The 12,727-nt window shown below is 44.3% G+C and overlaps 1 protein-coding gene across 1 annotated transcript in view; it reads right to left on the reverse strand.

Annotated features, from left to right (window-relative positions):
• Window positions 1–12,727, reverse strand: part of F13A1 (coagulation factor XIII A chain) — a 165,261-nt gene that overhangs the window by 37,605 nt on the left and 114,929 nt on the right. Inside the window, exons 9-10 of the mRNA XM_026511433.4 lie at window positions 7,005–7,108; window positions 5,535–5,623 (exon numbers count right to left, since the gene is read on the reverse strand). Of these exons, the coding sequence (XP_026367218.2) occupies window positions 5,535–5,623; window positions 7,005–7,108 (193 nt within the window). The remainder of the gene's footprint in view (window positions 1–5,534; window positions 5,624–7,004; window positions 7,109–12,727) is intronic.

Raw genomic sequence — 12,727 nt, forward strand, 5'->3', positions numbered from 1 at the left:
GGTTTCAAGGACGCTTACAAATTATTTAATCTAAACCTCACAACAACCACCACCTGTGAGGTCTGTATTCTTCTCCCTATTTTACAGATGAGGGTGCCAAGTGGGTTAAGAAGGGTCGGCAAAGTGTTTGTGGTCACATAGCCAGGAGCTGCTAGAGAATGAAACCCTGGGCTGGCCCATAGCCCACTCCCTGACCTTCACCTTGGGCTGGTCCGTAGCCTGTTCCTTGACCTTCACCCTGGGCTGACCCACAGACCATTCCCCGACCTTCACCCTGTGCTGCCCCATAGCCTGTTCCCTGACCTTCACCCTGGGCTGGCCCATTTCCCGACCTTCACCTGCATTGCCTCTCTCACACAACCCTGCCACACCCCGAGAACCGCCATGAGGGGGTGAGATGGTTTCATGCTTGGGATGCAAGTGGTTCCAGGCACTAGCCTCAGATATCTGAGGGGTGATAAATGGTGACCTCATTCTTTAGCAGAATAATCACAGCTTTGTGGCACTAGCCATAAGATGTGCAAGACCAAAATATGAATTCAGGAATCAGGATAGGCCATGACAGGGCAGACACCAGGGATATTTGTCATTTTGGCAAAAAAAAAAAAAAAAAAAAAAAAAAAAGTTAAGGAAATTTTAAATGAGTTTCCTAAGAATTTTGGCTTTCCCTTTGGAGGAGGCTATGAGAACATAAACAGCCTCCTTCTCCACTTGCAAATTATAGCAACAATGCCAATAAATAACCTCTTAATAACAGCCCTTATTACAACAGTTTTCAGTTTTCCAGGGAGACAAGGCTAAATATGAAAGTGGCTAAATCATTGTCTCCTCTTGAGCATAGAGCTTAGGAAATTTATGTGGCCTAAAATCTCAGGCCAGCCCAACGGCTCTGTCCCTTGTGGAGAGAGGAGAGGAGAAACCCACATATGAAATGGCTATTGCATATGTATGTTGTGGGGGTGTAGAGAGAAAGTATTCTTATCAATCAACATTAGCAAGCTTTCTTTTCGGTTTCAGCCATCAGGGCGATGGTCCACCATCCTGGCTGCATATGAGCCACTGAGGGCTTAAAAGAGTAATGGTGATAGGTCTCCACCCAAGGCCAACTGCGTGTCTATGGTAGACAGTTGTAAGTGCAGGTGATGCTGGAAAGAATATTGGATCTATACTGTGTGACTTTGGGCAAGTTACTCACTGTCTCTCAGATCAGGTTTAATAATGCCATTCTTGCAGGGGAGAAAGCTAGATCAGTACTGCTGGAGAAAGCCCTATGTCGAAAGTTAATTTCTTTTGAATGAAAAGGAGTCTCAGTGGCCATCTAGTCCTACCCCCACATCTGATGGCTCAGTGGTCGCACAGAGCCTGCGCATCCCAACGTGAAATCTGGTGCTGGTTCAGCACACCACACCTTTGCCTCTTTGTCAGACACGGGCACTTCTACTCAGCCTCTGCTGAGGTGCTTACTGAGCCCCAGGAGCTCAGCAAATGGGGGCTGGGGCTGCAAGCTGAGGGTCCCCCCTCTACAAAGTTCTGCATGTGCCGCTGGAATGTGAGCATATGTCTACTGCTGGCAGAAGCTACGCTCTTTACCACTAAGGATGGAAACTCTTCTTTTTTTTTTTTTTTTAAAGATTTTATTTATTTATTTGACAGAGAGACAGCCAGCGAGAGAGGGAACACAGGCAGGGGGAGTGGGAGAGGAAGAAGCAGGCTCCTAGCGGAGGAGCCCGACGTGGGGCTCGATCCCAGAACGACTGGGATCACGCCCTGAGCCCAAGGCAGATGCTTAATGACTGCGCCACCCAGGCGCCCCAGGATGTAAACTCTTTTTTTCAGGATGCAGGAAGACTTCTTTTGTTCATTGGTTCCTAAGTAGAGATAACTACAAAACAGGCTATGCAGAGAAAGTGGCCCAGAGCAAGGGAAAGTATATGTAGCTTCTGAGCAATGGACCAGTTACTGTGGTCCTGGGGGACCAGTCATCATTGCTGCAAAAATCAGCTCAGTGACAGGGAGGGAAGGAGGAGTGGGCATGTGTGTGAATACACATTGTGTATGAATACACATTGTGTGTGCAGGTTTGGGGTGTGCTGGTATGAAGGGGAGGACAGAGCCAACGAGAGGAAGCTAAGATGGAAGAGAAGCAGCAGCTCCCAAGTGCTCAGTGAACACGGGAACTCAGGAGACGACTCCAGACCTTAGTGCTGTTCTGTTCTCTCCTCCCCCCTTTAGAAGCCGTAGGTCACCATTAGTTGAGGAGAGAAAAGGCAGATGGGCTTCCAGAATGGAGGTCCTCACCATGGCACTGAGGGCATGAGAAGGGAGGAGGGTAGAGAAATAAGCTTCAAGCCCTGGAAGCAATCTAGAAATGTGAAGAATACATTTCTAAAATGGAGGAGAAGAGGAAAAGGGGCAGAGTTAGGGTGCTTCCCATGTACATGCCTCTTTTTTAAATTTTTTAATTTGAGTCTAGTTGATACACAATGTTACATAAGTTTCAGGTGCACAACAGTGATTTAACTTCTCTATGCTATGCTCACGGCCAGTGTAGCTCCCATCTGTCACCATACAGCACTATTACAACATCATTGACTATATTCCCTATGCTGTGCCTTTCATCCCCGTGGCTTATTCTATAACTGGAAGCCTGTATCCTCTGCTCCCCTTCACTTCTTATTTTGGATTCTGCTTTCACTAGAGGAGACCACGGCTCTGAGATCAAAAAACGTCAGTGAACATGATGTTTAATCCAGCCCGGAAATGAGTAAGGAATGACCAAGAAAGTCAGTGAGAGGCAAGAAAAGGCACACTGGGCTGCCTGTCTGGGGTGCGATAGGCAGGCTTACACAGCCAGGGGATGGAGAAGGAAAGGGAGGGTGCAGTCTGAACCTGAGTCATGGACACTCTCATTAAAGTTAAATACGATGCCCCCATGTGGTCCTACTTTGGGCACCCTTGAGAAAAGATTCCTCATACACTTTCAACAGCCTGAGCATCTCTTATAAATGGCTCAGCCCTGGGGCTCAGCCCGTGCCAAAGCAGCAAATCGTAGGCTCTGTCAGACAAGTCTGCAGTGGCTGAGAGAGGAGTAATTATAATCTGCGAATCCCAATGACACGCATAACACCCCGATCTATATTTAATAATAGCAAAAAGCGTTTGCATTAACAGCTATTAGGCAATTCGCTCTTGGAGGGAGGTTGCTCCCTCTGTCTTTCTTTGCAGCAACAAAGCATAATAAAAATATAAAAACAAGGCTCTGTGAATATTAGAGTGATTTCCCATTAAGAGGTTCTCCTAGCATCCTAAACTATCGTTGGCAGCTGGGGGGGGGGGGGTTCGGATAAATCTCCAAATCTCGAAGTGACATCGAGGGGGATGAAATCCGAAATGCACTCTGCCTGTTTCCCCCAGGCTTCTAGAACTGTAATGGTAGTCTCGTGGAAGAAATACTGTCCCCTTTGTATATTTCAAATTCCGGATGATCTTGCTGCCTGAATATTCACGCTTATTTTACTTCCTAAACATTTCCGGATGCTCCCTCTTCCTTCCTGCTTCTTGCCACTTGGGGAGCTCAGGCCCCGCCCTTTCGGGGAGGGTGTGGAGCAAACACAGCCTTCCCGCTGACCTCCCCTTTCCGGGGCCACCCCTTTCAAGTCCCAGCTCCATGGGGCTCAAGTCTCCCCTATGGAGACTCCTTTACAGGAGGCAGTGCCCATTTCTCAGGACATAAAGTCCCTATGTGCATTTCCTTCGGCCCTCATCTTCTACACTCTCCACAGGTCACTTTTGGCGAGCCTGCACAGCTTGTAATTTCCCACACACACCATTCTGATGCTCAGATTGTCCCCTCTGCCTAAGATTCTTTCCTTCCTCTATCCCTCAAGACGCAGCTCAGGCGCTAATCCCTCCAGGGAGCCTCCCTGCCCCTCCCTCCGTGTGCTCCCGCGATGCGCTGCCCATCCCCTGTGGCTATCACACAGGTGTCATTATCTTCTGTCCTCATGTCACCCCCCCCCCCCGACAGCATCTTATGGCCTTTACTGCCCTACTCAGTTCCTGACCCGTGTTTCTCAATGAACGAATCTGTATGCATTAAATGCAGATCATTTATCACCCACATTGCTCATCTGACAATTAGTTCCACAGTCTCTTGCAGTACCGCTATTTGACTTTTGATGTACTATGTATCGCCACCTCCATCAAGAACCAATTTTTTTTTTAAGATTTATTTATTTATTTTTTTGAGAGAAAGAAGCATGCACATTTGAAAGCATGAGTGGGAGGGGCAGAGGGAGAGAGAGACTCTCAAGCAGACTCCTGTTGAGCAGGGAGCCTACCCAGGGGCTCCATCTCAGGACCCTGAGATCCCGACCTGAACCAAAAGCAAGAGTCGGAGGTTTAACGGACTAGGCCACCCAGGCGCCCCAAGAATCTAGTTTCGTAAGGGCATAGGCTTCTGAGTTCTACACAGGACAGTGCCTGCCACATATTTATCCCAGAATAGTCATAGAGTGTGCTGGTTACTGGCATGAGCTCCAGGACCTGCCTGGCTTTAGATCTTAGCATGACTGTTCGTAGTTCAATGAACGTGGAAAGGTTATTAACCACGCTGCCTCAATTTTCCTTTCTGTAAAATGAGAAGAATCATAATACCGATCTTAAAGGGTGGCCAAGAGCCTCAAATGGTAGCCACAGTGATTACCTAGTAAGAACTGTGTATACAAAGCACATTTCTTCAGTGTGCTTATTGGTGAAACTATACCCTGGATAAATCCTGCCTCTTAGCCTCTCATAGATTTCTCTGCTCTCCATCCCCTGCCTCCAGCCTCCCAGCCTTCTCCTTTAACATTACCTTTTATATTTAATTTGATTTTTAGAGATCTCCTTGGAGGATTCTCTAACAGCGTCATCTGCTCCTAGTCCCCATGCAAATCTTTCAGAATTTCAGACCCTGCACCAAAGTGTCCCCATCAACCCATGAAGCGTGCTGCCTTCTGGCTGCCATTCCCTCCCCTCCCTATTTCAGCAGCTCTGCTTTCCCTCCCCGATGACGGATGATGGCCTGGAGTGGCAGGAAATGGTTTGCAGTTCCCAGACTAAGACCATGGCTGGGGTGTGTCTGGATCCTGTTTTACGTGAACTGCAAGGTTAGTGTCGGAGTAAGTAGTCTGCTCTGAAATTTCAATTCATGGACTGTCTCCACCAATTTTTAGTTGAGGAATTCATTTAGTCACTTAATTTCTCAGGAGCAGTTGATACCTATTTCATGGGTGCGAAGAACTCAACTAAGGTTAGTAACACAATTGCTTTTCAAGGAGAAAAATCTCAAAACATCAAGGAAAGAAAAATGTTAAGTAAGAACTACATTTAGAATTAAGAGCTAGAGGTTGGAATGATGTTTAGTCGACTTTGTAGACAAGAAACACATGCCACGGACTTGGGAAATTTAGAAGCAACAGCCTGGTGTCTTATTTTTCAAGTGTTGAGAGGTTGGGGAAGAAAGCGGAACTGCTCTCCCGCTTACTACTTACCTCTGCAAAAACAAAGGGTGCATCGAACTGGAAGCAAATATGGCCATGCTTAATGGCTTGCACGGAGGCCGGGCCGCACCGATACATCCCTGCATCACAAGGAGGAAAGGGAAGCATGAGTTTGTCGTCTTCAACTCTGTCCAGATACAGATACAGGCTCTGTGGAGGGTAAGTGTTTTCAACTTGATCATTGATTTAGCCCAAATGCTTCTCATGGCCAGAGACGGCGAATGACCAACGTGTGTGATCAAGAAGGCTTTGTTGGAAACGCCTTCTCAAAACAAAATCTGAAGCCGGGAGAAGAATACAGGGCGTCACTATGTCTGTGTCTGTTCTCCCGCTGAGAACACATACTCCAGAGGTTTGTGTTGAGACTGAGCTGTTTGCTTACAGGGGATGGATCCATTTACAGCCGGTCTCCGGAATGTTGGAGATGGTAACGTGTCCCCAGTGGTTGTGTCGTTGTTTGTTTTGACTTTTGTGTTTTGTTTTTGGACATCATGGATGTATGTCAAGGGTTCAGTTAGGGAATCTGGACATTAACCACACATTGATCAATGCCCAGCATGCATTCTGGAAGTCAGTAGGCACATGATTACTTTTACAAACTTCCTTACGTTTTAACCAGCTATCTTTGGTTAATAAGAAATTAACTGCCATTAGTCATCTCTGACGTCTCCTCATGATACATAATTGAGAACACCAGAAAATGTTGAACATTCTCCCTCAAAATCCAGCATAAATAAAGCATGAGTCTCTTATGAATAAGTTATGAATGTTTATGGATATATGCATATATATACACACACACACACGTCAATATCTCATATCAATACCTGAGGAAGTAAACATAATGTCCCCAGGCCACCGATTTTTATCATCATATTAAAGAGAAATAGAGGCCTACGATGTGATTTTATAAAAATCTGGGGGAGGTCATAGCTGCCACTCATCGCTTAGCATAGATGGCAAGTTGGATGATAAATACCCACATACTTAGATTTTGGAAGAAATCATACAATGTGAAAAGAAATCAGGTTCTGGGAAAACAACATTTTAAAGGATGATCTGTAACTATTTTTTGAGTTCTTTATTTTCTCTACTGCCTTATATCTTATCACTGTGTATCACAGAGGGCAGAGGTATATTTTAGAGCCTAGTAAAAGTGCCTACACAGATATTTTTTCTCTTGTCTTCAAAACTACTTATCAAAGCAAGAGTAGATGAATTATATATGTTAAGTTTTATGCCTTTTTTTTTTTTTTTACCAGTTGTAGAATAATCAGGGGAAAGCCGACCATTGAACTGAATTTAAACTGATTGACAGGCCGTTAATACTGTACATGGGCCCAGGAAGCACACTTTTGATGTTGGTTCCCAGTGGGAGTGTTGCCCACACATCAAATGCAACCCTAACAGCAAAATAAAGATCGCAGTGAAACGAGTCCCTGAGGGAGGATGCAGTTTTACCATCGCTGTTTTCTTGGGGGGTGCTGTCCACGGCTTGCCACCCTCCAAAGCCAACGGGAAGATCAGGCCTTTTCATCCAGGCTTCATTCCAGCAGTGGTAGTTCCTGAGAAAACACCACCCCAGTAAGATTAAACTTCCCATTCCATTCGACGTCCCAAGAAATCAAAAGGTGTCCAGAATTCCTGTGAGTATGGTATCTACAAGATGCTGGAATGGAATAAACCAAATTGAAGACTCCCAAGAGATACCCTGGACTTGAGTTCGCTGGGCAGATGCATTCCCATTGGCACCCCTGGGGGGCCATCAGGTGGCTGGCCATTTCTCTTCCCTGTTAATATCAGTTTCAAGGCCACCCAGTGCATGAAACAGTTTTGGTCTTAACCATCCTCTGCTGCCTAATGAAACAGAATGTACTATGTGCTAAAAGGGTAGGGAAAAAAAGATAATTGAAACTGAGATACATATATCTTTGAATTTCTTTTATATTTATGTTTACATTTATGCATATTAGATTTATAAGAAGCAGATCTCTTGTAACAATTAAGCAATAAAATGCTTGTGTTTATGGGCTTAGGCCGTTGCCATAGAAACTATAACATTAACTCCTGACTATAATTGTCTCTAATATGTGGCAATTTTCCATTTCGTGTCCAACGAGAAGAAAAGGGTGTCAGGGTGAGTGTCTCTTTACCCTTTATCAAAGGTGGGCAACCCATGAGCTGAGGGCCACGCAAAACTTTTCAGAACTTTGCATATGACCCTTGAGGCAAGAGCATGGAATAAAATGTCATTATGAATTGTATTACTATGTCCTTGGAAAGACCTGAAATTATATGACAGTACAGAAACCAATGAGAGCACATTAACCCGTCTGTGCTATAGAAAATATTCATGCAGTAATAACGATTTAACAGTGGGGGGAGGTAGTCATAGCAGTCTTTGTTTATAGCACTGATGAATTTCAGATCCAACTACCATTCATCCTTTGCTTAAATGTCCTTCAATGTCAGGAATTCGTACATGTTCCCATCTCTGAGTTTGGCTCATCTTTGATTGGCTCAATTTGGAAGTATTAATTTCACTATGTACCCTTTGCACACCAGGCTAGGTGCTGGGGACACGGCGATGACCAGCACATAGGTTCTTGCCCACAGAGCCCCTCATGATCTAGGAGGAATGATGAACAGGTAAACCCATTGTTACAATATTTTATAGGTTTGCTGTGAGGCTTAAACAAGATAATGGGTGTAAAGCACTTAGAATAGGGCCTGACATGTGATAAGTGCTCAAAAACAGTAAGTCTGGGACTTTTGAAAATAATTCATAGACGTGATGCAGTGGAAATTCATTTGGGGTACAGTGGGGTCTCAGTGGGGAGACCCTTAGGGTATGAAGAAAAGTTTCACAGCAGAAGTGATATTTGAGCTAAGTGCTGAGAAATGTGGGAGTTTAGAAAGTCAATACGAGAAGTAAGAACAAAATTGTGGAGGCATGAAATAGCCCACACAGTGTGTTTGGGGGACTGCATGCTGTTTGTTGTGGCGTGAGGGCAGCATGCTTGCGTATTTGTGTGTATGGGGGAGAGGGATGGCATGTGAGGGTAGGCAGGGAATCACAAAACTGACAAATACTCACAGCACTTACTGTGTGCCAGGCTCTGTTCTAAAAATTTATGTATATTAGCACATCTGATGTTTCCATCCCCTATTAGGAAGGTACTACTATCTCCAGTTTTCACAGGAAGCACAGAGAGGTTAAGAATCTTGCTTGAGGTCACACAGCTGGTTAGTGATAGAGCTCCAGAGTCCATGCTCTTAAACAAAGAGCTACGCTGTAGGGAAGAATGAGACTGTGAGATCCTTTTATCCCAAACCAAATGATTGAGCTCTATTCTTGGGCAAGTTAAATTTGCAAATCTGTCTTTGTGGAAGATGGGTGGGGAGGCAGGATGGGCCATGGAGCTGAGTTGACCTCCATCCCTGTGGGGAGGACCAGGAGCCATTGGTGGATACGGGCTTCTGGAGGTGAGACAGCTGGATGAGTGGACGAAGACTTTCATGTTTCCAGAGAGTATGATGGTTCCATTTACCAAGACTGAACGAAGGAGGAAGAAAAGATGGTTTGTGTTGGGGGGTGTGTGTTGGGTGGCTGACAAGTTCAATATCGGATGTGATGAACTTGAGAGCCTGTGAGAAACCCAGGAGACAAAACCCTAGAGACATTTTTATATACACATGAGACACTCAGAATTGGACGAGTTGCTGGCATCTTCACGGACTGTGGAGGAGAATGGGAGCAGAGCCAGACAAGGAGAATATGGAAACAGAGGGTTGCAGTGTAGGTTTCTCTCCTCAGAGTGATCTAGGTTATGAAGGGAAAAAGAGAAGATAGGGCCGTGGCTAGAAGGTAATGCAACACAGGCAAGAGTGTTTTGATTATTTTCACATTAGGAGAGATTGTCACACTTACAGAGGAAGAACCAGTGCAGGGAGTGGGAATAGAGAATAGGGAGATGGAGTGAAAGGACACTCAACTCCCAAGATTGCAGGAGGATGAGGCTGACAGCCACACCATGCCTGGGTGTGGGGAGTAGGCACTGTTTTCAGGGGCAGGGAGTTGTAGGTGTAGATCAGGGTCAAGGTAGGAAGGTGTTGGACAGGAACATGAGTTTGCTTCCCGCGTGAGAGCCTGTATCTTTCCTCTGAAGCTGGAAAGGTCACTGTGAGTTTAAACATGACTGCTAGCCTCCCCCCCGAACAGTGAAAGTTGCATCATTAGGCAGAGAGATCCAGGAAAACAGCAAGGAAACATCTGCAATCCAAATGGACATAGTCCTGCTTCCTACACAATCTGTGTAGGCAACTGTGGTTAGCAATCCTGGCTCTAGCTAGGATTTCACTGTTATGCCACCACCCTAGATTAATAGGCACCAGAACCTCCTTATTTAAATTCAAATATCCTGGACAAGGTTAGCCTCTTACAAGATAAACAAGCTTTGCGTTTCAGATCTCAGAGGGAGAACCAAGGTTGGGGTTGGGCCTTAGTCAACGGGTAGAAAGCCAATGGCTGGGCTCCCAGGCTCGTCGTGAATAGAGTGGGAGGATGCCATAGGTTTTTTTTTTTTTTTTTTTTTAAATCATGCTATTCTCTCTGCTCAAGAATGGCCAGATAAAATGTGTCCTGGACCACTCATGCCATGAGGCTTCCCTTTTGGCTGGGTGTTAAGTATTTCTGGGTACACATGCTTGTCTTTGATTTCAAGGTCCCCTGTGAAAGGGGCTAGTATTTACAGACATTACTGAATACCATTTACCACAAGGTTGTCTGCAGGTTGGGAAATATATATGCTTCCTGAAAGGTTATTTCAAAGTTTCTTTATCTAGATCTGTCATAGTCTTTCTGTTTTCATCTTGTAATTTTATTATGAAATTTGTCGAGGGAGTGATTCACTTCTGGGGCCCTGTCTTGTTCACCATCATATTCCCAGCACTACAGCTAGGCCTTAGGAAGTGCTCAGAAAGTATTGCTCGATTGAAAGGCAAGGACAACTCCTTGCAAGTGTAGGACCTCTCCTCGGCAGGTGTAATTAAACTTTCGTTTGTTTGTTTGTTATTAAGATTCACGGTTTTATATTTTCTCAGAGCCTTCATTTGAAACTTGACTTCCCACTCTACAATCAACATGTACAGTGTCACTTTAAAGGTAAAAGAAAGTTAGAAACCTTCAAAGTGATCTAGTTTTCTTGTTGCCTCTTTTTAAAGAAGTAGTGTAGAAATGAAAATAAAGCCCCCATTTCATTGAGAGTTATTTAATCAAGTCGAAAATAACTTTTTTGCGGGAGAATAACGATGGAATGACAAGTGAAGAACCCATCTTTGCTTTATGTTACTTTTTGTAGGTTTCGTGCAGTGACAGCTAGTGATGTCTAGAACTCCTTTCAAGGATGCTAATAACTCAGCAGAACTGGTACAAAGGATCTTCAGAATCTTCGCCAAACGCAGAGCCTCCCTAGAAAAATAGCCCCATGCATTGCTAAGGGACCTTGGGAGGAACGTCACAGCATTGATTTGGTTTATCCTTTGAATAACCTCTTTCCTTGGAATTTATGTGCAGCAAATGAACACAGATGCAAAGACAAGTACTCAGAGTATTCATCCTTGCATAATTTGCAAGAAGGAAAAATCAGAAACAGTCTGTCCAATACGTGATTGTTTTGAAACACAAAACAGAATATTATTCAGCCATAAAAATGCAGATCTACATTTATTTGGCAGGAAAGATACTTATGGAATATTACATTTTAAAGATCATACTACAGAACACACACAGTGTATGTGTTCATTGTGTCTGTAGATATGTGTGGAACGCAGAATTTTAAATGGCCTTCAACTTTGTATAATTTCCTCCCCTTGAATGTGGGTGAAATCAATGAATAGGATGGTGTATCACTCCTGTGATTATGTTACTTTACGTGGCCAAGAGGATTTTGCACATGTAATTAAGATAATTAATCCGTGGACTCTGATTTGATTAAAAGAGAGCTAGGAAGGTGGGCCTGACCTAATCAGGTAAGCCATTTACATGGAGCAAGCTGGAAACTGGAAGCAGCAGAGACATTCTCCTACTGGGCCTGAAAAGATGGAAGGTTCCACGAGTTCTACAGCTGTAAGGAACGGAATCCCTGCAAGAACGTAAATGAGTTTCAAAGAGAGCCCTGAACGTCAGATGGGGCCACAGCCTCAGCTAACATTTTGATTGCCATTATTTGAGACCCTGAGCAGAGGACCCACTTAACCTGTGCCCAAACTTCTGACCCAGAGAAATTGATAATAAACTTGCATTGTTCTAGCTTGCTAAGCGTTTAGTAATTTCTTATGCAGGAATAAAAAATGAGTACAATATGCAAAGAGACATATGAAAGGAAACTTAAGGAGATGTTGGAAATGTTCTGAGCAGTTAGAAGATGGGTAACTCTGACTTTTGTATTTTTTTCTGCAAAGTTTGCAATTTTTATAATAAACATGCACTAATTTCTATGTAAGTGGACTATTTTTTATTAAAAGAAAATACAGCACAGTTGAAAATCTGCCCTGGTTTTAACCACTGGCTAAAGTCACATCTGGAGTAGCAAGGGCCTGTGGGACGATGGAGAAGTGGACAGAGAACACAGCTGAGATCAAGATGGGCTTTGGGGCTCTGCGCGCTAGATGTTCAAAGACAATAAAGTGGACAAGTTAAGCAAGGAGTCCTTTACTGCCTTTAACCCGGCTAACTGCTTAAATGCTCCATGGGGTCATCTCATTTACAATTTTTCCAGGAATGTTTCCTACAAGGGAAGAAAGAGATGTGGGCTTGTAACCCTGATTCTGCAGCTTTATTATGGCTCAAGGGAAAGCACAAATAAGACTGAGTGAACGCCCTCAAGGAGATGTGTTGGACCAGCTTCGAGTGTAAACAAATCTTTGAATTCGTTTATTTTAAAAATGGCAGGGGGTGGAAGAAATGTACTTAGCTACCTTGCAAATTGTGTATTTGTGGCAAATGGGCGCAGCCCCATTTCCTGGGGTCTTTTGATATACTCTTAATACAGGCGATGCTATTGGTGACAAAAATGACAGCACACCTTGAAATTGTTGAGTTTTGGCCATTCCAATGATGACAGGTATGGGATGGGGTGGGCGCTGTTGAAAGAAGTGGAGACACGTTGGTGGATTTTGATGCT

The sequence above is a fragment of the Ursus arctos genome, unplaced genomic scaffold (assembly GCF_023065955.2).
Source record: "Ursus arctos isolate Adak ecotype North America unplaced genomic scaffold, UrsArc2.0 scaffold_31, whole genome shotgun sequence".
Lineage (NCBI taxonomy): Eukaryota > Metazoa > Chordata > Mammalia > Carnivora > Ursidae > Ursus > Ursus arctos.